The following is a 26542-nucleotide window of genomic DNA, read 5'->3' as shown; positions in this document are numbered from 1 at the left end:
CGCACACACCGTTTCGCGAGCACACCACACACTCGTTCTCTTGTCTTTGCATTGGCTACCAGTGAAGTATTCGAGTGGACTGTAAGATACTGCTGCGTACTGCTCACCTACAAGGCGCTCGAGGGGCTCGCCCCACGATATTTGCAGGAACTGAGCCGTTCTTACATTGAGGTCTCTGGTATCTTCGGATCGCCTTGTGAGGACTGCAACCCAGAGGTCAAGGCTCATTTCCTTTAGTGATCGGGCTTTTTTTTTTACCAGTGCACATTCCAGACGCTGGAACGCTTTGCCTATGCTCAGAAGGCAGATTCGTCAGAGATAATGAATTCGGTCGAGAAAAATCACGTCTTTAAATTGATCATCTCCTAGTTCTGCCCGTTTTCCCCGGTTCTGTTTCCTGCTTTCCATACACGGCGCATTGGGATCTACGGTTTAAATGCGCCGTACAAATGTAACTTATTATTGTAGTGTTCTTTACGGAGGCACACCCTTGAACTTGGAGGCAACACGTTTATTACACGGCCCCAACAGGGCCACTACTTAAACATACGCAAGTTAACAAGACCCCTACGGGGTAACTACATAACCGGGTCAGTCGGTAACATTTTCACTGACCCACGATGCCGAGCGAAGATCGAAGAGACATAGCACCGACGATTAATTCCAGCGAACAGCCCTAGTCGGTGGTCGGGACTCGGCCTTTATGGGCCGGGGCGTGGCCAAGGGCTCCGCCCTTAGCCACGCCCCTTTCCAGATCCTTCCCGAAGACTCTGGCCCCTACATCACGTGTCCCTCTCCCCTCCTTTTGGGCCCCCATTGCCACCTCGTACGGTCACGTGCCCCAGACTGCCACGTCCTCACTGGAGCTCTCTCTCTCGCTGTCACCAGGACGATGCCCCCTTAGGGCCCGCTTCCATGGCATACCAACTCTGGTGCCCGAGAGAGGCCCAAGACACAGCCCCACTCTTGTGAAGGGAGCTGGCGCTCAATGCCAGTGACTCCATTTACATTGTCAATAATCCTAGCGCTCATTAGACGCTGTTCCTCCCACTTCCTGGATAGCTGTGAAAAAGAGCTTCATAGCTCATCAGATTTCTCCAAGATAAATAAAGATTTTTTTTTATAGTGGAAGGCTAAACGTGATTTCACGTATGAAAAGTAAGAATAGGTTTTACCCTTTCTGGCAATAAAACAGACGTGAAGATCCTCTTTGGTTCTTTCGGTAAAGTCACGTAGAATGAGAATAAAATAATAAATTGATAAAATAAAATAACACAATAATATTCTCACGACGTTTCGGCCACAACACAAGCGGCCTTCATCAGGTGAAGGGACGAGACTGAATAATTGCAGTCACGAAAGCTTTAAATCGAGACGTGAAGATGTTCAAACACCAAATAGAAACGTTTTTTACTGGTAGGAACGAAGTTGTAAACTGAGTGTACCAGCCTGCAATAGATTAATGTGTCCGTCCGTCCCCTTTCAATACTTTAACGAAGTGAAATCTCGTGCTGTTGGGTGTAAAATCAGCAACAGACAGCGCAGAGACTTGTCCTACCAGCCCACCCTGCAGGGACCTGTTCAAGGAATCAAGTTGGCATTAACCACACGGGGAGGGAAAGGGGGTGGGTGGGTTGGTGGGAGAGGGGGCGAGTGGGTGGGTGGGAGAGGGGGCGGGTGGGTGGGTGGGAGAGGGGAGAGGGGGTTGGTGGGTGTGTGGGTGGTCGTGTACACGTGGGGGAGGGGCCTCTGCAGTGTTTATCTCGGCTGCATCGGAACGGTGAAGCCGGAACAGAAGACGCCCGCTGTTGTGTTTCCCGCCCGGAGTAGTGCGCTCAACGAAGCTGCCCGGGGCAGAGTTCCTACAGCTGCAGGGGTAAGTTGTGGACAGGCGTTCTCCTTACGCAAGCCACGCTCTGGTTATCATCTCGTCATTACTCCACGCTCTGGTTATCATCTCGTCATTACTCCACGCTCTGGTTATCATCTCGTCATTACTCCACGCTCTGGTTATCATCTCGGTATTACTCCACGCCGTGGTTATAATCTCGTTACTACTCCACGCGATTGTCATTGTCGTACGTTAACATTGTCATAACTTGTTTTTTTAGCTGAACTGGATTTCCAGTATTTGTACGCCGTACATAACGTTCGTATAACTTAAACGATGATGCATTGTTTATACCGCATTAGTGTTGTTAGTGACAGAATTGTACTTGGTTGTCACACGCACATTGCGCTACCGTTGCTATTGTTCGAGTTGTAATTGCGCGTAACTACTGCGTTACAATGCGCGTAGTCGCTATGCCCTGCTCTCATCCCTCATTGATAACTCCCAACGCATTGCGTCTGTGATGGGAATTCTTGGATCATACTTCACCACGCTGGTCGGAGAACAAGGTGGGGGGGTGGTGGGGGGGCCGCGTTGAAGTCTTTTATAGACAGACGAGTTGCGTCGCGCACAGAGAACCTCGCAGATGACCCAGCTGCTCCAGCCGTCTTCAATGTCACCTCTTCCCCACGCGAGAGATACCGACCCCTTAAAAGTCTCGGGTCACCGATTGACCGCGAGGTCATGCGGTGCTGCTCTGCACGCCTTCTCTTTCCAAATGACAGCCACTCCACGCGTGATCTCTGGTCTGCAGCGCCGCTCACAACATCTTTCACTCCGCAGCTCCGCGCCCGAGCAGAAACATCAACGTGGGCCCCGTAGTGCGTGTTGGTGGGAATGAGTTGTAGCGGAGAAAAGAGATTTCACGATCCCATTGTTCGGAGTGAACGCGCCGAGAACAAGGCAATCGGTGGTGACACTTGCCAAAATCCGTGACCAAGATTTAGCCCAACTGCGTAAGTGTTTTGGTGTCTGTGTTTCCGTGTCTCTGTGTATCTTTGTCTCTGCACTCTATCTGCGTGTGAGTGTATTCGTGTCCATGTGTGTTGTGTCTCTCTGCGTGTGTAGTGGTTAGCGCGCTGCACTACAAACCTGGCGACCCGAGTTCTATTCCTGCTCACGACCAACACCAGTGACGATTATTTAAACCGGTCCTGGGCCTCCCCTTGGTTGACTCGGCCTCCAAATGAGTACCTAGTGCGGCGTCTAAACATCGCCACTCGGGAGACAACGGCGGCCGGGCGTGGTACAGACCACCCACCCCCTCGTGTGCCATGTTGGTCTTCATAGGTGCTCGCTAAACAGCACTTGCCCCAACAGTCTGTGAAGGCTATACGGGAGGATCTTAATCTGGCAAAACAACCCCTAAACTGCTCGGTGGTTTCCAGTCAGTGACGCTGTGGTGACTGTAAGCAATGCCATTGGGGGAAAGGCGCATTGATCGACTGATATCCTCATGGCCCTTGTCGCCACGGTGGCCAATGTGGGCTCTGTAAAGGTGCGAGGGGCTGCTGACACCTTCAACTAAATTACCAAAACGACGCAGACGAGATTAAATTAAGCTTGTGCCGGATGCCTGGGGAGATGGGCGTGTAGTACGTCTGCTGGCCAAACCCAATTTTCAGAATAAGCTCTTTCACACAGGGGTGAAGCCAGGAGAGGCTGCCATTCCTCTGTCTGGAGCTGGACCGGTACCGCCTGGATCTCTGGTATACAGGAGGTCTGGTGGACTGATTCTGACACTAGTCACTGAGGGGTGGACAGTCCTCCACTCCAGGCAGGAAACTGCCAAACAACAGGGGAGTGGCTCTTCTGAACAAAATAATGATGGGGGGGGGGGAGTGTGGAAGCGTGGCAGTGAGGTGTGGGAAGATTTGATTCCCAGATAGTATAATTTATCCAAATTTTATAGTATCACATGGGCTTTGGCAAATATAGTTGTGATCTTATGTCAGAGCCAATGTCAAACATTTGGAAAATTCCTGGAGTTCTGTGCTCTTCATGTGCTCCACTATAGGGATATAAATGCCTGGAAATCAAGCTAAAATATGATTGAAACAGTTTCAAAGCTTAAATTTTAGTCAAGATTTTAAACCAAATGTAATTTGATGGTTTTTTTGGTTATTGGTGACCGGGCTGAGGCCATACATAAATTACACTTGAGTAATCAGTTTTATGACAGGTGGCTGCTTGGATTTGAAAATCAAGGATCTCAGCATTGCCGGCTAAGTGTTCTGAGGCTTGAGCTGCCCTGCCACGTTCCTCCAATTTAGTTTTAAAGATCTCCGCCGTTATCCCCTGACCCTGTCTCGCCACACGCATACAGCACCATGTTTGGGGACTTGTTTGTGGAAGACGCCGGCCCTGATTCTGGAGGCAACTCCTCATCTGGCCGAAGACCAGCAGCAGCAAGGAACCTGCCTCCCGCTCCTCGTGAACTCACGTGCTTGTGTGGCATTCAGAACTTGGGGGCCACGTGCTACCTCAACTCGCTGCTGCAGACTCTCTTCCACACACCCGAGATGCGCGGTACATATTTTCACCCAGTGTTTAGTATTTGTAATTAAAGTACTACTATTTATTGTTTTGACTGTCATTTGTAAACTATAATATTTCCCTGACAGAAGCCATTTTTAGCTTGAAGCCAGAAGAACTTGGTGATCTTGCAGACAAAGACAAACCTGGAGCTAAGGTACCAAATAATATTGCTTTCCTTAACAATTTTACATCTTTGACTGTCGAAAATATGTCCTCTGTCAAGCTGTCGACAGGTGGGGAGGTAGCTTCTGCTGGACAGCTTATGAGTGTTTTAAATAGCCTTGGTTTGGCAATCATTTTGATAAACAATGATTTGCTTTCCTTTGTCAATTCACTGTTGGATGAAGGACTCCACACCACATTCCATCTCACTGATGGGGGTTGTTTGACCGTAATTCACTGATCAGGATGGGTCGGTTAAGCACCAGACCAAGATCATATCAGATATCACTCGCTGCTGATTTTCGCCTTGGCTGAGTACCTTGTGCTAACCACTTTACCACCATTCCACTCGGATTTTTGTATTATTTCCCTTATTTTGAAACTTGACTAAATGACATCTGTATTCATTGATTAATGTTGATATACATCTAGTCATTGCCTGAATATATATAAGAAAAAAACACTTTCGTAACAATTGAAGGCAATATAAATATCCTAAGTCTGACTAGAATTTAAAATATATGTTGTACATTATTCATGTCTAGTGTTATAAAGTGGTATGCGTTAATAGACATAAATTATAGCATTAATAGCTGGTACATTATGAATAAGTCAAGGACATTCAATTTTCAACGGATCGAGTGCTGTACCGTTGTACAGCAGGCCCAGCGGGTGTCTGCGCCTGCCTTGAACGTTGCGTTTTGATAGTTTTGGCTGTGTGTGCGAGCGTGCGTAGGTGCGAGTGATTCCACTACAACTCCAGCGCTTGTTTGCCCAGCTCCTGCTGCTCGATCAGCAGGCAGTGAGCACGGCTGCGCTCACGGACAGCTTCGGGTGGACGCACACAGAGGTGCGTGCTTCAACGATTCATGTCGCCACTCTAAGTTGAAAACCAATTTCTTTAGAGCTGCTTTTTGTGGTTTTTTTGTCTTTCCCCAGCACTTCTAATTAGCACCGTTGGCTTCTTAGGGTGCGAAAGAAGTTCTGCATGTCACACTTTCCTGTGAAGTGCTCCTTTCAGATATGCTACTTTTTATTTGTATCTAAAGTTGGTTTCTCAATGATTTTTAATATAATTGTCTAGTAAATTGAGTTGGATTTTGGGTTGGTGATGTTCATCAGAATTCGGATGTGATTAAATATTGCATGTACACGGTTGTAAATGTGTGGCTAGACATACAGTACAGAGAAAACAATTCACATGATATTTGACATTGTCATTATTAAGAAAATATCTAAAGTTACTATTTTTGTACAGTGGCTCATTGTCACACAAACTCACTGTAATTGAAGATGCAGTACAGATTAACCCTATTCACTGTTGAAATATGGCTTTAAATCATAATTTTTTTCTGTAACACTTCAGACGGTGAGCACTAAATACGTGTTTTGGGTTTTTTCTTTGTTACCAGCAGGAGGAAATGATGACTGAAATGTTGCTTTGTGATCAGTGAGCGAGTGGAATGTGTGGGTCCTCAGGAGGGGCACCAGCATGACGTGCAGGAGTTGAGTCGTATCTTGTTCGGAGCTCTCGAGTGTTCGCTGGTGGGTACGATGGGACATGACCTCATCTCTCGTCTCTACCACGGCACGGTCGTCAATCAGATCACCTGCCGTGATTGTGGCCGTCGCAACGAGCGCGAGGTACCTGCGACGTGCGGTGCAGCACATGCAAGACATCCTAAACTGTATGTGAGAACATGTAAAGATATAATTCTCTCTCTTTGTTGGCCAAAAGAGGGTACTCGTACACTTTCTCGCCTAGGCCTTTCATAATTGCTCCGACTTGTCCATTGTGAAAATCTGTATGCAAGGTTATTCTAAATTAAGTGTTTTGAATTGACGTGTACCAATCCTCAATTTCCAGTGCAGTTTATGTTACATGCTCAGACTGAGTGAATGTTGGGGTGGAATTTGCTTACCTTGGGAAAAAACAATAGCCACCTCATAAGATGATACAGACTTTTCAGTACAAAGTACTAAACAGTTGTGTGCTATGGAGTTTAAAACAATTCTGATTTGTGCAATTATCGCTCGGATAAATTTCAAGAAAGTAGCTCTTATCGATACAATTCATAATTTGTGACCACTGCGCAGGAGACCTTCCAGGACTTGACGATGGCTGTACATGGCAATCGTGGTTTGGAGGAGGCCTTGAGCAGCTACTATTGTGAGAGTGAGGAAATGGAAGGAGACAACCGCTACTGCTGCGATGAGTGTGCCCGCCTCGTCTGTGCCACCAAGGTGCTTGCTAGGACTTGCATTGCACACACACACGTAAAATACGGGACACATCTGAAATCCTAGGGTCTGGATTGTTTTTATTCCCGTGGCTTATTTTACGTAGGCACGAGCTTTACTCGGTCCCGTGTGGAAGTGAGCCTCTGATATCACAAACCAGCTGGTTTCAAACCCATGCAGTTTCGATGTCCGGGGTCCCCCTCAGCATGGAACCTGCAAGCCGTTACATTATTACATCACTGCACCCTCTCAATCGTTAAACCAGATGAACACAAATTCAGGGCCAATTTTTGACAATACATGTGCTAGAATATTGTTCACTACCTACCAGGTTGTATTTACATATTTCTACATTTAACGGCTTAAAAAAAAGTACTTTAAAGTAAATTACATTTGTTTGTAATTTTAGATGAATTTCACATTCGATTTCTTGCTATTATGATTATTTTCACATCAGTTGGCTAATTCCACCGGAGTGGAATACAGGCTGTGGTAGTGATGGTGGCCCAGTGTTGTGTTTAGATCCGAATTGTGTGCTGATCTGGTGACGGTGCTTGCGGTCTTGTGTTTGTTTCCCTGCCAACAGAGTGCCAAGCTCCGGACCCTGCCTACCATCCTTACCTTTTCCCTGCTCAGGTTCAGCTTCGACTTTGTCAAGTGCGAACGCTACAAGGAGACAGGGCGCTTCACCTTCCCCAGGCTACTCGACATGCGCCCCTACTGCGAGGTGCAGGCATCGCCAAAAGCACCCACCCATTTTTTGACATCTCAAGGAAATCAATTGTAGGTGCTCTTATTGGGAGTAGAATGGTTTGTGGGTTTTTTCCCCCTTTCCACGAGCAATATTGCATGCAATTATGACTTCAGTTACGCTGGTCAAAAGTTTCCACATTTATCTAATTTGGAAAGTGAAAGGAAGATGATAATATAAATTACCTTTATCGTGACGTTCTCAGATGGGTCTCTTGGGGAGAGAAGACTGCATGTACGAGCTCTTCTCGGTCATTGTCCACAAAGGGGGTTGCCATGGAGGCCATTACCATGCACTCATCTGCGATGTTAGCCACCTGGGAGTCTGGACCGGCTTGGTGCGTATTCTCTGACACAAAATGAGTCTGTAAATCGTGAAACTATGCTCTGACACTTGTGAATGAATCAAATTTTTGTCATGTATTCCTAATACATTTTTTTGTTTGGCTTGTTTTTGCGATTTCCTATTATAGATTGACGAAGAGCCGAAGGTAGAAAATGGTTCTGCACATGGTCAAGATGAGTGTCCAGACCCTGTGGAAGCATGTCGCTCCATCCTGAACGAGGTAACTGCATGCAGGAGATCTATGAACCGGGCCGCCCTTTTTAACGATAGCCGAGCATGTAACAGTAACAGTATACGCGTGTGGATGTGTGCAGGCCGGAAACTGTGGCTTGTCCCTGGATGTGCTTTGCCGACGCCTCCAGGAAAAAACTGGAACTTCTTGGAACAAAGGCCATCGTGCTCGATATGGCCCAGTCACCAAGGTAATGTACGTGCAACTTGCATTGACGTATTTTTGTCGTTATAATGCACATCATTTAATCTCAATAAAATGTTAATTAATTTGTTTTATGTCTCAGTTTCTTAAGAGCCATGCCAATATTTTCGACTACAATGCTGCAAAAAACTGGGTCTCCCTGAGCACCGGCGTCGCATCGACGTCGTTCCCGGTTTCGGGCGACGCGGAGAGAAGCACTTCAAACGGCTGTGCCGCCGTTAACGAGGAAGGGAATGAAAGGGCGTGCGCTAAGTCTGCAGATTCCGCTTTGGAAGCGCCGCATGTGACCAGCAAGGGAGACGCGGATGCGGATGGGTCCTTCAACATGGAAGAGCGTCAGTGGTTTGACTTTGATGACAGCCGTGTGCAGCCAGTCCGGGAGCAGGAGCTGGCACAGCAATTCGAAGGCCGTGAAAGTGCCTACATGCTCTTCTATCGGCCGCGACGTGGTGAGAGAGAAACGGGGGGGCTCTGTCGTTAAGTGTATTTATGTTATATGTTGAACTTCTTTCGCACCATATGTAGCCAACCGTGGTCATCGTAGGTGCGGGGGACGAACAACAAACTAAACACAAAACAATATAACAAATGTCTCTAGTACATCATTGATAAATTAAATTATAATTTTTCGTTTATTTTTGTTGCAATGATTGAATTCTAGAATGAAAATATCAGTGAAGCACTCTTTCGAACAGTTTTGGCAATAAAGCCATCCACAATACAGAAGCATTAGAGATAGACCTTGATGTTGGTTGGGTATCACGCTTGATGTTTTACCTCTGTGTCGCCAGCAAAGAAAAAATGGTCCTCTGAGATCCCGCAATGGCTTGTTGATGAAGTTACCATTCTCAACACCGAGCTGATTGCGTTAAGGTAAATGTACTCCCATAGTGTTCATCCCAGATGTATTTGCCATGTGTTTTTGTTCAGCTTTGTATATAGCTCATCCTTTCTTAAATTATGTATTAGGCTGCCCTTGGCTCTTTCAAAAGTCATTATTCTGCTCTGTGCAAATGCTACTGTGGCCTCCTGTTGCTCTCTATTTAGACGTAGAGCCCAGTAGCCTAACTTGAGCATTGCTACACAGGCAAGAGTTTGTGTTTTATACTCGCAACATTCTGTGTGTACGTGTTTGCATTTACATGAATGGTTATGTCCAGTATAAACTTGTCGAAGAAGATGACTTAACAGCATCACGAGGAATGTCAATATTATAAGTTTAAAGGTAGATAAACACATTCACGGTGTGGTTCGCGTAGCAGCAGCAGTGCAGCAAATGCTATTTAATGTAATTTTAGAATCCTTCCTCGTTAGGTTTTTTAAGGCCTTGATTATATTCAGGTCTCTTTTGCAACAGGGGCTTGTGTCAATGCGCACAAAATGCTATCGACTTGTAAGTTAAATGGTTTGCATTTATTTTTAATCGACGTTTGTCGTAACTGCGGTAACCTCCGCGGCGATTATCCGTCGCTGTGCGTAACGTGTGCCAGGAAGCAACACGAGCAGCAACTGCACAACTTGACATTGCACTTGCACTTGAGTCCCCTTTACGCCTGGGACGCCGAGGCGGGGGCCTTGCGCCCAGCCTCGCCGCACGGAGACCCCGCCCTGCCGCTGTGCACGGACGCTCGCGTTGGCGTGACGCAGCTGCGCAGCGAGATTGAGCAGGTGAGCATGCCCACAGAGCACTCTCACCGTTGTGCGTGTGGGGAGCGGTAGTGTAGCGGTTAGTGTACTGCACGACGAACCCAGTTACCTGTGTTCGAAACCTGCTCGCTGCCAGCACAAGTGACGATTATCTGAATCGGTCCTGGGCCTCCCCTAGGTTTACTCGGCCTCAAATTACTACCTGGTGCAGTGTGCAGTAAACATCGCTACTAGGGAGACAAAGGCGGCCATGCATGGTGCTTGCCACCCATCCACTCGTGTGCCCGTTCAGGCCTTTATAGGTGCTTGCTAACAGCACTTGCTCCAACAGTCTGGTCAGGCTATACGGAGGATATTTGTCATATAGAGTTGTTATGGTAAAATCCAATACAAATATAAACTATATTCTTAGTTCTTTCGGTAAAGTCACGTTGAAGGGAAACAATAAAATAATAAAATATATATAAAACAATAAAAATTCTCACGACGTTTCGACCATAACACAAACGGTCGTCTTATTGTTTCCATTCAACGTGACTTTACCGAAAGAACTAAGAATATGAATTACTGCAGTCACGAAAGCTTTGAATCAAAATATAAACAACTTTAATTATAAAGACATTTTTCAATCCACTGGTGGATTAAGGCTTCCCCATGCCATGTCAGCCTTAGGAGTTGTTTGACAATACTTCACCATGTTGGTCATTGTGGGTTGGCGAAGGTTGGTGGCATGCCCAGAACTGGCTCGGATGTTACTCGCCACTGATGTTAACCCGTGACTGGAAAACGAATTAATAAACTCGGGTCACCGGGTTTCTAGCACAGTGTAGCAACCCGGTGACTGTGCTATGGCTCCTCCCCCACCTCCCAAAATGAAACCACATGAGGACGTTAGGAATAATGTGATGCTGCAGTCGTCGGGATAATTGATTTACTATAGAGGGAAAAAAATGTCACTGCTAGAGGCTGTTGTTCTAGACTTGTGTGTGCTGCGTAGCATATATGACAGTACAGTACATGTAGTGCCTCTTCTTGTTGGAGTTGTGTCTTAACCTTTGGAGTCATTTATAAAATAGTTTACATTTTTTTTTAATTTTTATCTGTTTTGGCCTTCTGTTTTTGGCACAATAGTTTCTACCTATGTTGGAACAGTGTGGCTGTTGCGCTTTGCAATGTTAAGTCTGATCGTATGTTTTATTCTGGGTATGATTGCACACATTGCTCCACAGTGCGCAGTAATTTTGTACAAACGGCTGCAGATCAAGTAATGTAAGCTTGTGCTCATGTTTTTGGAACTTACAATTATGTAAGCCAATACTTCGTTTTCAAAATTTCTGTGTGCGTGTGTGCATGTGTGTGCGTGTGTGCGTGTGTGCGTGTGTGCGTGTGTGCGTGTGTGCGCGTGTGCGTGTGTGCGTGTGTGCGTGTGTGCGTGTGTGCGTGTGTGTGTGTGTGCGTGTGTGCGTGTGTGTGTGTGTGTGTGCGTGTGTGCGTGTGTGCGTGTGTGTTCACTTTTTTGTTAAACTGTAGCTGCTCGAGTCATGGGAAGGCCCTCTGGCTATGAGCCTGGCCAAGCTGCTGCCTGCTGGCTTGCACATCTACGAGCCACTCCAAGGTCAGGGCTTCACTGCTTCGTCAGCAATTCACAAATCCTTGCACGCTTATATGCCAACAAGGCATCTATACCAGACCGAATAAGATCCCAAAACGGTCGTCCTTTCTGCGGTGTGGTGGCGGCGTGTCGCACCTCCCTTCACTCCTCTGCTGTTTGCGGGACGCTGCTGTTTCAGGCAATCGCCCTTCACAGCAATGTGTAAATGCCCTCGCATCTCCGATTAGCACGGTTGGCTATGAACGGTGCGAAAGAAGTCCTACATACATACATATTAGTACCCCTGCTAAGTCCTCAACCTTAGCCTTTTAGATGTTTGCCTGTTTACACACTGTAATCACTTGCATAAGTCCCCACCCTAATACTACCCCTAAGTCACCATCCTCATAACCTCTATACTTATATGTGCACATTCCTTCACATAAAATATTTACTGACGACAACCAGGCATACTCTTTTAGTGGCACTAAAAACTCACAAAATGAAAGGAGGCTGGGCTGTTTGCCATGGTGTGGGGTTGGTGTCAGTGATAAGGTCAAGGGTTAGGTTATGCTCGGACTCAGACTGATGGTGTACTTCCTCTTCTGCCAAATATGCTGTTTTCACTTTCGATTTCCTTTTCACTTTTGGTATTTTTACAGCATCCCTGCTGAGGGCTCAAGCATAACGCTGTATGACATGGAACTGTTCTGGCCTTGTCTGACCCCCACACCCTTGCAACTGTGTTCAGATGGGGACAGGAGTCTATCTGAGGCCGGCTTGAAGGATGGATGCAACCTGTTCATATGGGACGGCAATCAGGTGTGTATACGGTAACTGCAAACCACATGTGGCAGAGCGTGTTTGTATGCAGTGAGTTACAAATGTACACAATCCAGTATCACAAAAAACAGTATATTTAATTGCCAGTTGAATACCTCTTCGAACTTTGACACGTGTGTTTTTATTAGCACTCGTAAACTAACACAACGATTTAAGTGGGTGTTATGAGTAATACTCATTATGAACACTGTTGGGTGTGCATAAAATATGAGACTTAGGTGGCAAGATAAGTATACATGCCACGTGTACATTACTGTAATTAACAAATCTAATGCGCGAATGGTCGATATCGCCATCTGTACAAAAACACACTCGCACAAAATCTGCTGTACCGTTAATTATATTTTAACTGTGAGATTGCCCCTGCGCCCTCCAATTTTGTGCCGGCAAGGTTGGCGGTGTCCCAATTGCAACTGGAAAAGAGAACGAGCCAGTGCTCCTCGACCTGGTCGTGAGCGGTGCCGCAGAGGCCGACGGGCCACGCGGCCCCTCGTCGTGCGCGGGCGGCAGCCAGCCCCGCGTAGGCCTGGACTCCTCCCCCTCTTGGCAGAGGGGCTTCCCCAAGGCCCTTCTCCTCGGGGGGCTGCGGTCGGCGTTGGCGGCCGAGACGGGGATCCCTGCGCAGACCCTGGGGCTGGCCTTGAGCCAAGGGGGCCGCAGTGTGTGGCTGGAGCGAGAGCGGGAGGACTCGGTCACCGTCGGCTCGCTGGGGGTCGTGGACGGCGACCAGCTGATGCTCTTCAGAGAGTGCACACAGGACGCGTGAGTTGTTAATGCGAGTGCTAAAAAGGTCACCAAGTTGTCGGGGGTGTGGTATTTGAGTTTGTATGCTGGCATCTTGTGGTTTTTTTGGAAGTTATTTTCTATTTTCTTGTTGTCGACCAAAATTATTGTTGTGTTTTTATTTTATAGATTACAAGCAAAGTCTGCACTGTTGATGTTGAATCATTTACACATACAAGGCATGGGTATAGAGTAACGAATAGCAATAAACAAGATTCGAAGCTTTGACTGCAGGAATTACTCTTTGGTTCTTTTGGTAAAATCACATAGAAATACATTTATTATTATTATTAAATTTCTTTCTACGTGACTTTACCGAAAGAACCAAAGAGTGACTAGCAATAATTTAGTATTGTAACTTTCTTGCAGTGTAAAATGTCTTCACCGAGCAGACAATAGCATATTTATTTTTAACACTCATGGTTTCAGGTGTATTGCGCATCTGTACCGCTTTTGTATACACTTATAATGGTTATTTACAAGAAATACATTTCCATTAAAGTCTGACTCTTCATAAGGTGAGATTGATTGCCGTATTCGTAGTAAACAATACTTTGAAACACAAACTCGAATCTGTTACGAAACACCCTGCTTATAAGTCTTCCCAAACGTGGTCTGACAGTGCTGCCCCTCTCCCTATGCCGTCCCTGTCAAGTTGTCAGAGTGGCCTGAAGCTGGAGAATCCAAGCGACAAGGGCCAGCAGAGCTCGGTGACCCCCAGCCTGCGACTGAACATTAAGAGTGGACTTCTGGACGAGTGCGGAGCGCAGAAGTCGTCGACCGTCGAGCTCACCTGCCCAGTTGACACGGTCGGTAGATGTCAGCTGCCCACCATACCTCGTGGAACCGCATCACCAGATTTTGTGATGACCCAGTGCCATGCTGAGCCAGTACCCAGTGGACCGTGTCGGTCTGCACTGCGAGTCTTCACACTGGTCGACCTCGGATAAGGTGAAAGCTATTCCTATTGATATTAAATTACCTCGCTGACTCGTGTTATTGCTGGCGTCTCCAGGTCGTTTCCACCATCAAATCTTTAGTTTTGGAGAAGATGCACCTTGAAGCAGAGGCTGCAGGTAAGCGTTAAAGTATAAACAAAAGTTCCATATTTAAATATTATAAGTTTGACACTTTGAAATGAAATTTGTCTGGCAAGAACATTTTTATATCCGAATTATTCAATTGCAACTTGCATATTATCCAATCTCGTTATGTTTTGTAATTATTGTAGCATTTTCAAGATATTCATGCAAAAGCTGTTTCATGTACAAATATTGTTTTCCTGGTCGTGCTGTTGCCAGATGGATACTGTTTGCGAATGGCGGACTCCACAGGTCGTCTCCTCTCTCCCAGTGAGTACTTCCAGTCCCTGTACATAGAGAACCTCTCCCCATCACAAGCTCCACCAATCACCTTGGGTATTTGTACTGTTTCCTGAGTACCTGTACTCGCTTCGGAGTAGAATATTACTTCTTATTATTTAGAATTCCTTTGCCACGTGTATGCGTACTCGTTGAACAAATACACTCGCTGCTCTGTCTGTACACTCCTTGTTTGTTCCGCACGCAGTGAGGGAAGATGCAATGCTGTGTGATGCTGGCTTGCAGCAGGATGCGTTGCTCACACTGTGCTCTGGGAGGGCACCAACTTCTGGGGAGGTACAGATGTCTCATTCACTATTTAAACTAGGCCTTGACATTCTAAATATTTAAAATAAAATACTAACTTGCATCCATTTGTCAATCCACGACTGGATGATGAAGGCCACTCCATACCATGTTGGTCATGGTGGTTGTTTGACCATACTTCACCATGCCGGTCAGTGGGGGTTGGTGAAGGGGGGGAGGGGCTTTGGACTTCATATTTCACTCATCCAGGTGCATAGCACATTGTGTGAACAACTTGGTCACCACTCTGCCCCTGGAAATGTTTGAATTCAAAAAAATTCTGCTACAAAAACATTTGGAAAGGTGATCAATAGAGGGCTTGTGAAACTGAATGATGGAGGGAAAATACGTGCTTAAGAGTTGGGGACCGTGCATCACATTTGCAAAGTAGCATCCCTTGGAGTTGGAGTCAAGGTGAAGGAGAGAGTCAAAAGGGGGACTATTCAGTGTTATCTTGAGCAGCAGAATACCAAATCCGAAGACTAAATAATATAAGGTATAAAACAATTTGAGGAACATGATCATTGGTTTTTTACCCTTTTATCTGGCAACAAAACTGACACCTTTTTTACAAGGAGTCATGTTTACATTGACCACAATACCTGCGGTCGGAACGCAAACTAATAACAACAACTCTTATAATACTCTTTGGTTCTATTCGGTAAAGTCACGTAGGTAAAAAATAAAACAACAAAAATCACGACGTGTGGCCGAAACGTTGTGATTTTTGTTTTATTTTTTACCTACGTGACTTTACCGAAAAGAACCAAAGAGTATGGATCCTTGCAGTCACGAAAGCTTTAAATCTAAAACTCTGATAATGTATGCACTGTACTTGAAATTGATTGGTCCACACCCGAGACAGCTTTCTTTAGAGCCTCGTCTCACATGCTGTTGGACCAGAAGACGCCAAAAGGCGCACAACTCAAAGACAATGCACCATCAGAGTATGAGAGCTCAGGGTAAGCATTTACACCATTGGAAACCTCATTTGCCAGTAACAAAATATGATAATTGTTTTTTTACCCTTTTATCTGGCAACAAAACTGACACCTTTTTTTACAAGGAGTCATGTTTACATTGACCACAATACCTGCGGTCGGAACGCAAACAAAAAAGGTGTCAGTTTTGTTGCCAGATAAAAGGGTAAAAAACCAATTATCATATTTTGTTACTGGCAAATGAGGTTTCCAATGGTGTAAATTTGAGGAACACTTTGTTATCTTGTTCAGTATCACTGCAAAATCTCAGGATTGGAAATTCATTGTTTCTTATTACCGTACGTAGCCAACCGTGTCAATCGGAGGTGCTTTAACACATTACCACCCATTTCTCACGGATGCCGGAGGTTGACGATGTTGCGTATTATTTTCACAGCTGTTTTTGAGCTTCACTGTCAGCGGCGGCCCGGACTCTCTGGAGCTGGACTTTGTTGTGCCGCAAACCTCCACCATACGCGAGGTGCTGTCCTCGTGCCGTCGTTGTCGTCTTCCCGCGTAAACTTCTTAACGACAGCTCCGGTGGTGTTGTCTCTATTCATTGTGTGTGATGTAGATGTCTTCGCTTGATCTCGGCGTAGAGTTGTTGGTCCCATTTTTAAGACTGTTTGTTTCACATGATTCGGTTTTCCCAACAGGCTGGTACGGCACACATAAATAAAACCTGCATGCCGCAAGGTCATTTTAAATCCCAGTTGGGGATTGACGTCATTGTTATTCTGCTTTGGTAAATGAAGTCATTTCGTCTTTGTGGGATGTCGGCGTTGCTTATTTGCTGGTTAGATTGGATGTTACTATTGGGAATGTGGAATTTCCACCATAGGCTTGGGAGCACTCTGGGAAATGAGCACCCACCTCTGCTCATTTCAGCAGTGAGACCGTTCACATTTCACCAGTAAAGCATTTTACTGTACTCTACACAACACTTTTTCATTATAAATTATTTAGTAATTGGGTTTGTAGTTGCTCATGTCTACCTTGGGCATTAAAGGCCTTCTCATTGATTGGATTGTAGCTTTTAAAATTGGATTTTGTTGATATTCCTAGCCTGTATTTCGTAATAAAAATAATTACTATAATATATTATATGCACATAATTGAACTTGCCTTTCTATTTCCAATATCGTCTTTAAATGTAATTATATAAATTACTACTGGGTATTCTCCGCATGTAATTTTAAATTGTGTTTGTATTCGCAGTGTTTAAAGCTCGTGCTCAACAAAGCCAACGTAAGCGGTACGTTTAATTTGTATATGAGGCTTGCGATGCTGACGATTGCACTTTACTTGAAACCCTGCCATTGACTTGTGAATATAGGTAAAGTACATTTACGAATGCTTTATTTTTGCACTCTTGGTTTAATGCTTGAGACTGATTAAAGGCACGGCACATTTAAAGGTCCTGCTGCTCTCTGAACATGTGCGTGTCTGTGGCCCTAACCTCCATCGAATCAGAATATTTATACTGGAGGAATCCCATGAGCTAAAAGTGCTCTTTCACAGACAAGTGGCTGCTCCCCAAATCACGGACAAGTCACGGTGTTCACACCGCGCGAAGGCGTGCTTTGCCAAAGTTCACTTCGACTATCAATTACGTTTTTTATCAAGCGTGCATTAATAAACGTATTATCACGCTAGTAATGTGTTTGCCGGTTAATCGTTTACACAGGAAAGAGTGCGTGTAATGAAAGTGTTTTTTATCCTGGTGGAGGGTATGTAACTGAGAGTTGTGTGTGTGTGTTTTCTTTATGCAGCTGGTGACTGGCATCTCCGTCGTGTCAACTGGTGCGGAGACGTGGGGGAGCCACTGTACAATCAGGTTTGCAATAGAAAAGTGTTTGCCGATTGTGTAATCGTCACACACAGCACGCCCTTATGAACAATAGCAGTTTCTATACAGTGCCTTGGGATGCTGTCACATTCAGACGTGCTATATACATACAAATGTAACTTTTTTTTTACTGTAGGTTTTGTGTGATTGGAGCTGTGTGATGAGGTTTGGGTGCATGATTCTGCTGCGTGGTAAATGTTTGGTTGCATGACTGAGCTATGCACAGCTGTTCGGATGCATGAATTGTACTGTGTGCAGTGGTGTGGGGAGCGGTGGTGTAGCACTTAGTGCTACGCTACGCTACGAACCCGGTGACTCGAGTTCGATTCCCGCTCATGGTCAACACCGGTGACGACTATCTGAACGGGTCCTGGGCCTCCCCGAGGTCGACTCTGCCTCAAATAAGTACCTGGTGCGATGCGTAAACATCAGCACTAGAGAGACAAAGGCGGCCGGGCGTGGTGTTGGCCACCCACCCCCTTCGTGTGCCATGCCAGCCTTCATAGGTGCTCGCTAACACTACTTGCCTCGTCTGTTGACTATATGGGGGACCTTTGTTGCGGTGGAGGTGTGCTGCAGAATGCATTGTGTGTGGTGTACTCTGTGTTATAGGATGCAACTCTACAGGAGCAGGGTGTTCAGGGTGGGGATGTCCTACAATTAACAGAAGGACCCCCACCTACCAAGGTAATGCTACTTTTTGAAAAATTATACGCAAAGTGTTCATTTGGGAATCTCCATAGCATTCATTGCCTTAGACTGCGAAAACTTTGCAGGACATTCCTCAAAAAGGGTCGTGATACGTTCTCGTTGAGTTTTTATAGGTTAAACGAGCGTAACGAAGAAAATAATATTGCGTGTGTATTAATCATCTGCTCCACAGTGGTGGACATTAAAGATTCTATGCCGTCGAAGAAGAGTCGGCCATCGTGTGCCAGGGTTATGATTCAAATTTGTCACCTAAAAATGTACATGCAAATGATTTAGACTGCAGTAATTGATATTATTTGGCTCTTTCGGTAAAGTCACGTGGATAAGTTGAGGTGGACAAAGGGGGGAAGGTCCCAAAGGCAAGCTGTTTTTAAAGGTTTAAGATGGGCGTAGCCCACGTGTCAAGTTGCAGTGCGCCCAACGAAGTGGGTGGGCACAAGGGCCCTGGGGCCAGCACAAGCGGGAGATGGTTATGTTAATGTGGGAAATTAACAACTTTTTTTAACTTGTAGTAGTACGCCCAACTTCAAGCGGGAGATGGTTATGTTAATTAATCAAGAGAAGGGTAGGCGCAGCAGCCCTGGAGAAATTAGTAAAATAAAACTAACATCGGAAGGTGACCAAGATGGAAACATCACAGCCAGTTACGACTTAAACTGGTTGATGACGTCCTTCCAATGATTGCTGAGTTTGTACCCATCCTCGGTTGAAATTGTGTCTGTCTATATATGTATGACTTCATGAACGAATCTTTGTTGATAGCCAGTGGGCTTGCAAAGTACCTTCGTCTAAGAGAAATCAATTTCGTGTGAGCCAACCGCATTAAGACAATGATCAGCCACGGCTGACGTCTTGGTCCTTCCGTGTTTCAAATCTGCCTTATGCTCACGAACGCGGTCAGAGACATGTCGCTTGGTAATCATTGAAGATTTGGTCCAACAAGGATTGATGCTGATGTACCGTCCCTGGTGAGACATTGCCTCGCCAACACATACTTCACCTGGAATGGAACATTCTACCGAAAGACCCAACGAATATGCAAATTATTTAATTGGGAAAAACAGCAACTGTCTGTCGCCTACTGTGAAATCTTGGCAGGACCCTTTTGAAAATGAGTCTTGAGACTCGGTGAGGCTTACCTGGCTTAGATGCGCAAAAGAGTAATATATACGTATGTATTCCATGACCTGCCTCCTAAGGGAAGCATCAGTGTTTACTCGCCATTGGGTCCTTTCTCGATGTGTTTTTGTTTATTGCCACATACCGTCCATCATGCCCACATGAGTGGTTTGAATCCCAATTCTAAGCATTTAATTTTTTTGGTAAGCACCTTTTGTTAATTGGTGTTTGATCATTGTTTAGTGTTTAGTTAAGTGATTTGTGTACATTGTATGTTTTAGATATGCTGCTCTATACCTTAATAATTGAGGTTTTGGAACTGAAATAAGTATATAATACATGTTATTTACAAAATTAAATTTTAATAAAGACGGTTATACAATGAAGTGGCATTAATATACAATAAATGTTTGAAGTGTGCTATCACTTTGAATGGAAGTAGCTGAGTAAACAGTCAATGTTTTGTATAAATCTCTCCGTGTACGCATTGGTCTTGACTTGCGCACGGCACGTGTGTGCTTGTTGGCAGGGCCTGCTGACCTTGTCCGTGTGGTTGCTCAAGCCTGCGACTGGATTCTTAGCTGTGGAAAGAGGTGCCAGAGAGGGCCCTGACGCTGGTACACAGGATCAAACGCTTGCTGGCATCAGCCTTTTCTGATTATCTTGGATCTCACACTTGGCAGCATTACACATGTAATATGGTAGGATCTAAGCCTACCCTTACAACCTTATGCAAATAGAATCCACATTTCCCTTTCTCTGTACCATAGCTGTCTGGCACAGGTATAGGTGAGAGATTGGATTTTTTGGCTTGTATGTTGGTGTTTAACAAATAGTATAGGCACATACTTTTCCTTTCTTTGATGCAGCTTAACAAATGATACCAACTCCTTCCCTTACTCTCCAATTTGAGCAGGCAAGGATGGCACCAAAAGGCTGAGCCACATTGGAGAGGTGCACATCTCTGGCATTGCATTCCTAGATGACCTCAGGGCCAAGGTATGCAATAGATAAGACTTTTGAGAAATGAACTTGCAAATTGTATCTTTGCTACTGCGTCCAATTTACCAGTCACTAAAGTTCTTAAATTTACCAAGGTGATGGCAAGGCAGCATACACAGCAGGGTCACAAGGGCATTTTCTACAACGGGGACATTAATCTGCAGTTGAGTCATCACTTTATATTTTAACATTGGAGTCACATGTCGTATGTATGTTTAACTTTTTTTGCATTATACGTAGCCAACCGTGCTATTCGGAGGTGTGGGGGGAAGGACAACAAACATGGCATTTGTAATGATGACTCTACTTAAGGGTGCGCTTAGCTTCTTGCGCAGTGCTTTTGCTGAATGTGGAAACCCCCGGAACTGTCGCTGCTTCGAGTTTTTTTTTTTAATTTGTCCCCATCGTCAACCCCGCAGCGAATCGTCTTTAACAGAGCGTGGCCTGCTGCAGGTCCTCTCCTTGGGAGCAGTGCAGCCAGAAGCAGCGGCGCTGACGCTGTCCCCGCGGTGCGTGCGCGTGCGGCTCCTAGAGGAGGGCTTGAAGCCCGGTAAGATCCTCCGCAACGGCCAACAGCAACTCAGGTGAGCCATGCCTCCCGAGGGAGAGGGGAAACTTTCGCCAAACTAACGAAGCCAACGGCCGTTTAGTGTGACGCGCCGCGCAAATGCAGTACGCTGCTTCTCAAATGGGCAAAGTCGGTTCGTGTGCAGGCGCTGGATGGATTGTTGCATAGCAAAGATTGCGAAGGAGGCGGTTGGCGGTTTGGGAAGGGCTTCATCGATCGGTGGAATGAAAATGGCTGAACATATCTGATGATAATGATACATTTTGAGAATTAGAATATTTAACAGTATATATCCATGAATGCTAAAAATGCTTACATATTGGAGTTGCCACATTGAGGTTTCCCTCTGTGTCCCTAGAAATCTGGGTCTGCGGGGGACATCCCAGCTGTGTGTTCAAATTCTCCCTCAAGAGGAAGTATTGGGGTGAGTGGCAGCACACACGATGCATATTATCGCTTTCCAATTTGCATTGCAGTTTTCATATTATGCATGTACAACATTCTGCATTCAAATGTAAGTATTTTGTCACAAGCACGCGCACTTAAAATGTAACCGTTGTACGGTTGCATTTGAACTGTTATTGCCAAAACCATGCTTTGTTTTAACATTGCAAATCTCCGTGCTCGAGTTTTAAAACCTGCCATTGATTTTTCTCTGCTTCGTTTCGCAGGCCATTTGACCTGTTGCTGCAACTGCAGTTGCGCGTTCCGGGGGAGCGGCGGTACCGTCCCCCTCGGGAGATGATCCTGGACACCACGCAGGGCTGCACAGTGACCTCCCTCCGCAACGCCGTCGCACAGACCTTGCAAATACCCGCTCAGCAACTGGAACTCGCCAAGCGTTTCCCAGACACCTCCAAGTGGGTCTGTATCTGGGAGACCACCAGCAAGGTGTGTTTTGGTTGAGTTGGAAGGACTGCTTGTAACTGAGAGCAGGCATGTTTTATAGATGGCAAAAATTCAACACCGTTGTCAATAATACTGAGGCTTTAAAAGGAATTAATATAAATATGCAATAGGTGATGTTTTCAGCACAACCCTTCATCGCCCGAAATGTCACTGATTGGAAATTAACAAAATTTCCTCCTTAGGACCATATTCATTGACAATTGAGATTTTGTTATATTGTACTTATACACCAATAATATAAAATGACACTTAACGTCATGACAGAGGATATGCCAAATAAAACATGAACCATTGCTCAGACGTGCTATCAACAGGCATCACGTTAGCATGAAGGGAGGCATTTGGTGTTAACCCACGCACCTGGAGTGCCGCGGTGAAGGTTGTGGGTTCGAATCCGACCCTGATGCATGCTGTATATTTGGAGTTTGCATGTTCTCCCCGTGGTCACTTGGATGGTTATCCGGGTCCTCCGGGTTTTCCCTTAACATTAAGAAACATGCTTTTAAAGTATTTGGCTGCTATAGACTTCCACATGATAAGTCACTTTGCTGAGCTATCATTTGTGGCCAGGTCCCTTCTGAAAATGACTTTTATAGCTCATTGGGCCTTGGTAAAATAAAAAAGTGTAGTTTTACTTGAGCTTCGAGTTTGCTCTGCAAGGTTCCTCTTGTGTTGCCCACAGGGGGGGAAGGGCAAACGACGGCAGAACAGAGAGAACCTACGGCAATCTCCCTTCTTCCTGCACGACGGAGACACCATTGGGGTCAAGGTACGTTTCCATTCTGATGCATTCAACTGTTGTAATAGCTTTCAATATGGATATTGAATTCACATTCAATACAAATAAATGTAAGTTATTATATTCGATGAATGTAACCTTTGTACTCATTAAGTATATAGTTATTATTCTGCCTAACAATCGATGTGTGCACACATGTCATCACTCGACTAAGCCTATCGGTTAAATTTGTGGCATTAGCATTTAACCAAGGGAAGCCATGGAGAGATGTGACATTTAATTCGTAGGCTTTGCTCCTGGTGGGGAGCTGTCCACAGACACCCCTTGGCCATAATTGTGCATTTTTGGTGGCGTTACGTTGCCAGTGGTGCACAAGCAGAGTGGTGCACAAGCAGAGTGGTGATAGATAAGGGCCGTTGTCACCTCGTGTATATTTACGTCAGGCAGTGTTGTTGACGAATGTATTTCGTTTTTGCTAAATTGCCAAGGCAGTGCACATTTTAAACAAAATAATAATTTTCTTACCCATTAACCACCTAGGCTGCACTTAATATCCTTGAGTGTGGTGTACCTGGGTCAGATTCGTGGTTTTGTGGATAAAAATGTCATTACTTGCCTTTCAGTGTGGAAATGGTCAATTTCAAGCATTTAACGTGCAGTGAAAATACGAATGCATAATGTTGCGTGATAATCTACACTTAAAACCTAGGTTTCGTAGCCATTACTTCGATCCACATTTGTTTTTGTGGCCAAACCTGAAACAAATATGGTTCGTGATAATTTGGTTTTACATACGTTTGGTTAAACGAAGTTATTGAGCCGGTGCTTCTTCCGGCTTCACCTTGACCTAGATTGCATTGTGTACCTTTTTCCGAGGTTTTAACTAAAGATGTTCTTTGCTTCTGCCCTGCTTTGCCGACGCCCAGGACTTGAGTGTGGACAGTTCCCCAGATTTCTCGACCGCCGAGGATGACGAACAAAATCTGCGTCTACAAATGGAGAAAAAACAGAAGGAGTATGACAAAGCACCCTCCGCATGTTACACAAAATAATCCTTTATTCTCGTGGAGAATATAGGAAACTAAATAGATAAGCAGACAGTCTTTCATATAGATTCTAAGAGTGCTTATTTGCGTATAGTACTGCTGAAATAATGCGAACTCTTGACTGGTTTTGACATACAGTGTGTTGTCAGCAGTCGGGCTTGAATCAATGCTTGTGAATTGTCAGGCGTTATAGGCAAGGATACATCACAGAAATAATCATTGTGAAGAATATAAATATCAAATTAGATTAGCAGACAATACGCCTCCTCCCATATTACTCTTGCCACATAAGTATATGTTAGATCAACATTGGCGGGTGTTTACATATTTCTTTCTTTATATCACCTGCTTTAAAACATCGAGAGAGGGAGCCTCTCGTTTACAAGGGTGGTGTCCAGGGTGCTACAAACTCAGAGGGAATATTTTTTAACTCGGTAGTTTAGTTTAACACTCATCCTTTCATGACCAATATCCATAATAGAGGTTTTTTTGGATTAGATTGCTTAAATATAAATGTGTCGTTAAACCCTCCACCACCCGACACAACCAATTAGTAAGGTTTGTCACGTAAACAGAACGTGCCAATTCGTTACTAGTACAGCACACCGGTGTGTTAGAGAACAAATCTACAACATTTACAATCTGAGTACGACGTTTCGCCAATAATTACAACTGGCATCAGGCGGACAGATTTTCAGTAGTTTAAACAGTCCCTAGACATGTTTTGGTGTTTGATGTATTTTGTTGTACTTGCGAATTAGCGGCAAGTCACAGAAACTGGCTGGTGATGGCGCTGCAACCGCTCGTCCCCGCCGAGCTGAAGTCGCCCTGTCCATCAGTGTGGCTGACTACAGGTGACAGCCACCCAGTCTCACCCAGTGCTCCAAGTTGAGCCAAAGGTAAATTCCATTGATCACCACCTTGCATCACCGAACAAGCTCGAGGCTCATAGCTTCTACCACTCGTATCCACTTCCTTCCTTTTTCCCTGATAAGTTCCCCACAAGTGTTTTCTGTTTACATCTCTTAAACCATCTCATCCTTTACAGCCTTTACACAACTGTGTGTAATGCATTTTAGTACTGGCCATTCATCTCATGTGACAGTGCCTCTTTGTCCCACTTTGCTTTGCATGGTCTCAACGTGGTCTTGGATGTAACTGGCTTGTGGCATCGTGTGTCCCGAGCACTCCAAACTTTTCTGTCATTTGCTTGGTCTGTCACGCAAAGTCCGCTATACCTTATGTTGGTATAGTTAATGAAACTTACTGTAGACAATGTATTGTAATACATTTTAATGTATTTATCAGCATATGAAAACACTTATATGGGTTGTTATTTAATTGCAGTTGTTTACCATTGGCCCAAAATTCCAATTGGCCAGCAACAAACACTATTGAAGTAATAATGGATGCTATGTAATACGTTTTAATGAATAATTGTAACAATAATCACGTTTGTATATTTCAGATTCGTAGGATTCAGTGCACGAGGGATAGGCTGTTACTTTGAATTTCTTGATATTCTAAGAGCCAAACTAAGAAATGTAAGATTCTAAAGATTGAGTTAGCCATCTACAGATAATCATAACAAATGGTGTACATTGATGATTCTTAGGATTCAATAAACATGTTTTCCAAGAACCACATTAATCGAAGCATGGAATGTTTAGAAAGTCTCAGGTTTTCATGGACATGCCAAAAAATGCATTGCTAAACCTGAGGCTTATTTAGGCTTCTTAGGGCTCATTGGGAACTCTGAACACTTGGCCGCATCAAAGAAATATACAGGATTCATTGGGTTGAAGGGAATGTTCAAGACTGTACCAACTAAAATAAGATAACGTTGAGAGAATTGCCTCACCAGCAGGAGAGTTTCATACGGCTTGCACAGCTGTCTCATTAAATCGCAATCTGCCACTGTTGTGATGCACACTTCAGTGTTATACATTTGCAGTGTACATGGATCCTCGGAACTGGAAGAAATCATGAAAGGAGAGAGTGACGAGTGTGATGGATGAAGAAAAAATACCAGCAATAATGTTACTGTTAAAAGTTCACCAAGATGCCATTTGTACTTTTAACTTTAGCCTCGCAGGTAAACACTCCTGCCTACATTTTATTTTCATTTAACACATACAAATTAAAGTCGGCTAAAAACAACATACCGTTTCAAAAATCTATGTTTTAATTGTCCTCGTACACTGTAATTGCAATTCAAATGTACTTTTTTCAAATTAGTTTTAACAATTTATTTTCTTCTTGACGGTTTTACTTTTAACTCCGTAAAATATTGTAAATGTAAATACACTTGCAGAGAAATACGTGTACAGTCTCAATTAAATCTATGTTCAGACAAAAAACCGCATGGGAGAGTCTCTTTTATACTCTTTGGACCAGGCGGTGTGGTCTACGTCCCTGGTTTTGCATCTCCTAGAGATGCACGGGTGGGTGATGAATTGTCGAAAAGTCCCACCCAACAACTTCTCCACCTGGCGGCAGAACGACAGACGAACTTGGGCTTAGCCTGTCGGACAAGGTAATGTGCCTGTGTCCCCTGTGGCGTGGGCAGCTTCTTTATGCCCTCCCTCAGGCAAGTGACATATTGGTCCGTCTGGGGTCAATGGCGTCAACCACTGAGGTGGCTCCTTGGCCCAGGCTGAGGATTGGTCCAGGCTATTGAGTGGCGGTGGTTCACCAGTCCAGGGGTTTTCCGTCCCTGTCCAG

At 44.9% G+C, this 26542-nt stretch overlaps 1 protein-coding gene across 6 annotated transcripts; it reads left to right on the top strand.

Moving 5' to 3' along the window:
• Nucleotides 1-1743: 1743 nt before the first annotated feature.
• Nucleotides 1744-26178, top strand: USP40 (ubiquitin specific peptidase 40). 6 transcript variants are annotated; one of them, XM_076068836.1, is made up of 34 exons: nt 1759-1876; nt 2675-2847; nt 4218-4420; nt 4516-4583; nt 5328-5441; nt 6071-6235; nt 6689-6835; nt 7419-7559; nt 7789-7920; nt 8056-8148; nt 8243-8350; nt 8447-8813; nt 9156-9237; nt 9855-10032; nt 11542-11626; nt 12354-12424; nt 12837-13207; nt 13884-14037; nt 14244-14304; nt 14530-14580; nt 14798-14886; nt 16273-16356; nt 17094-17130; nt 17648-17712; nt 18337-18411; nt 20084-20171; nt 20471-20553; nt 21010-21140; nt 21483-21548; nt 21796-22015; nt 22716-22802; nt 23699-23787; nt 24580-24717; nt 25773-26178. In XM_076068836.1, exons 3-33 carry the CDS (start codon nt 4222-4224, stop codon nt 24674-24676), a joined length of 3798 nt encoding a protein of 1265 aa, XP_075924951.1. In that variant the 5' UTR covers nt 1759-1876; nt 2675-2847; nt 4218-4221; the 3' UTR covers nt 24677-24717; nt 25773-26178. The 6 variants fall into 6 exon arrangements, 5 of the variants coding, with proteins under 5 accessions (XP_032823637.2, XP_032823610.2, XP_032823627.2 ...); XM_032967746.2 differs by lacking the exon at nt 2675-2847 and having other exon boundaries at nt 1744-1876; nt 20084-20147; XM_032967719.2 differs by lacking the exon at nt 2675-2847 and having other exon boundaries at nt 1744-1876.
• The last annotated feature ends 364 nt before the right edge of the window (nt 26179-26542 follow it).

This window comes from Petromyzon marinus, chromosome 2 (genome assembly GCF_048934315.1).
Source record: "Petromyzon marinus isolate PM22_M1 ecotype Great Lakes invasive population chromosome 2, UKy_Petmar_22M1.pri1.0, whole genome shotgun sequence".
Taxonomy (NCBI): Eukaryota; Metazoa; Chordata; class Hyperoartia; order Petromyzontiformes; family Petromyzontidae; genus Petromyzon; species Petromyzon marinus.
The sequence above is the reverse complement of the archived record's forward strand: the minus strand, read 5'-3'. Positions and strand labels throughout refer to the sequence as shown.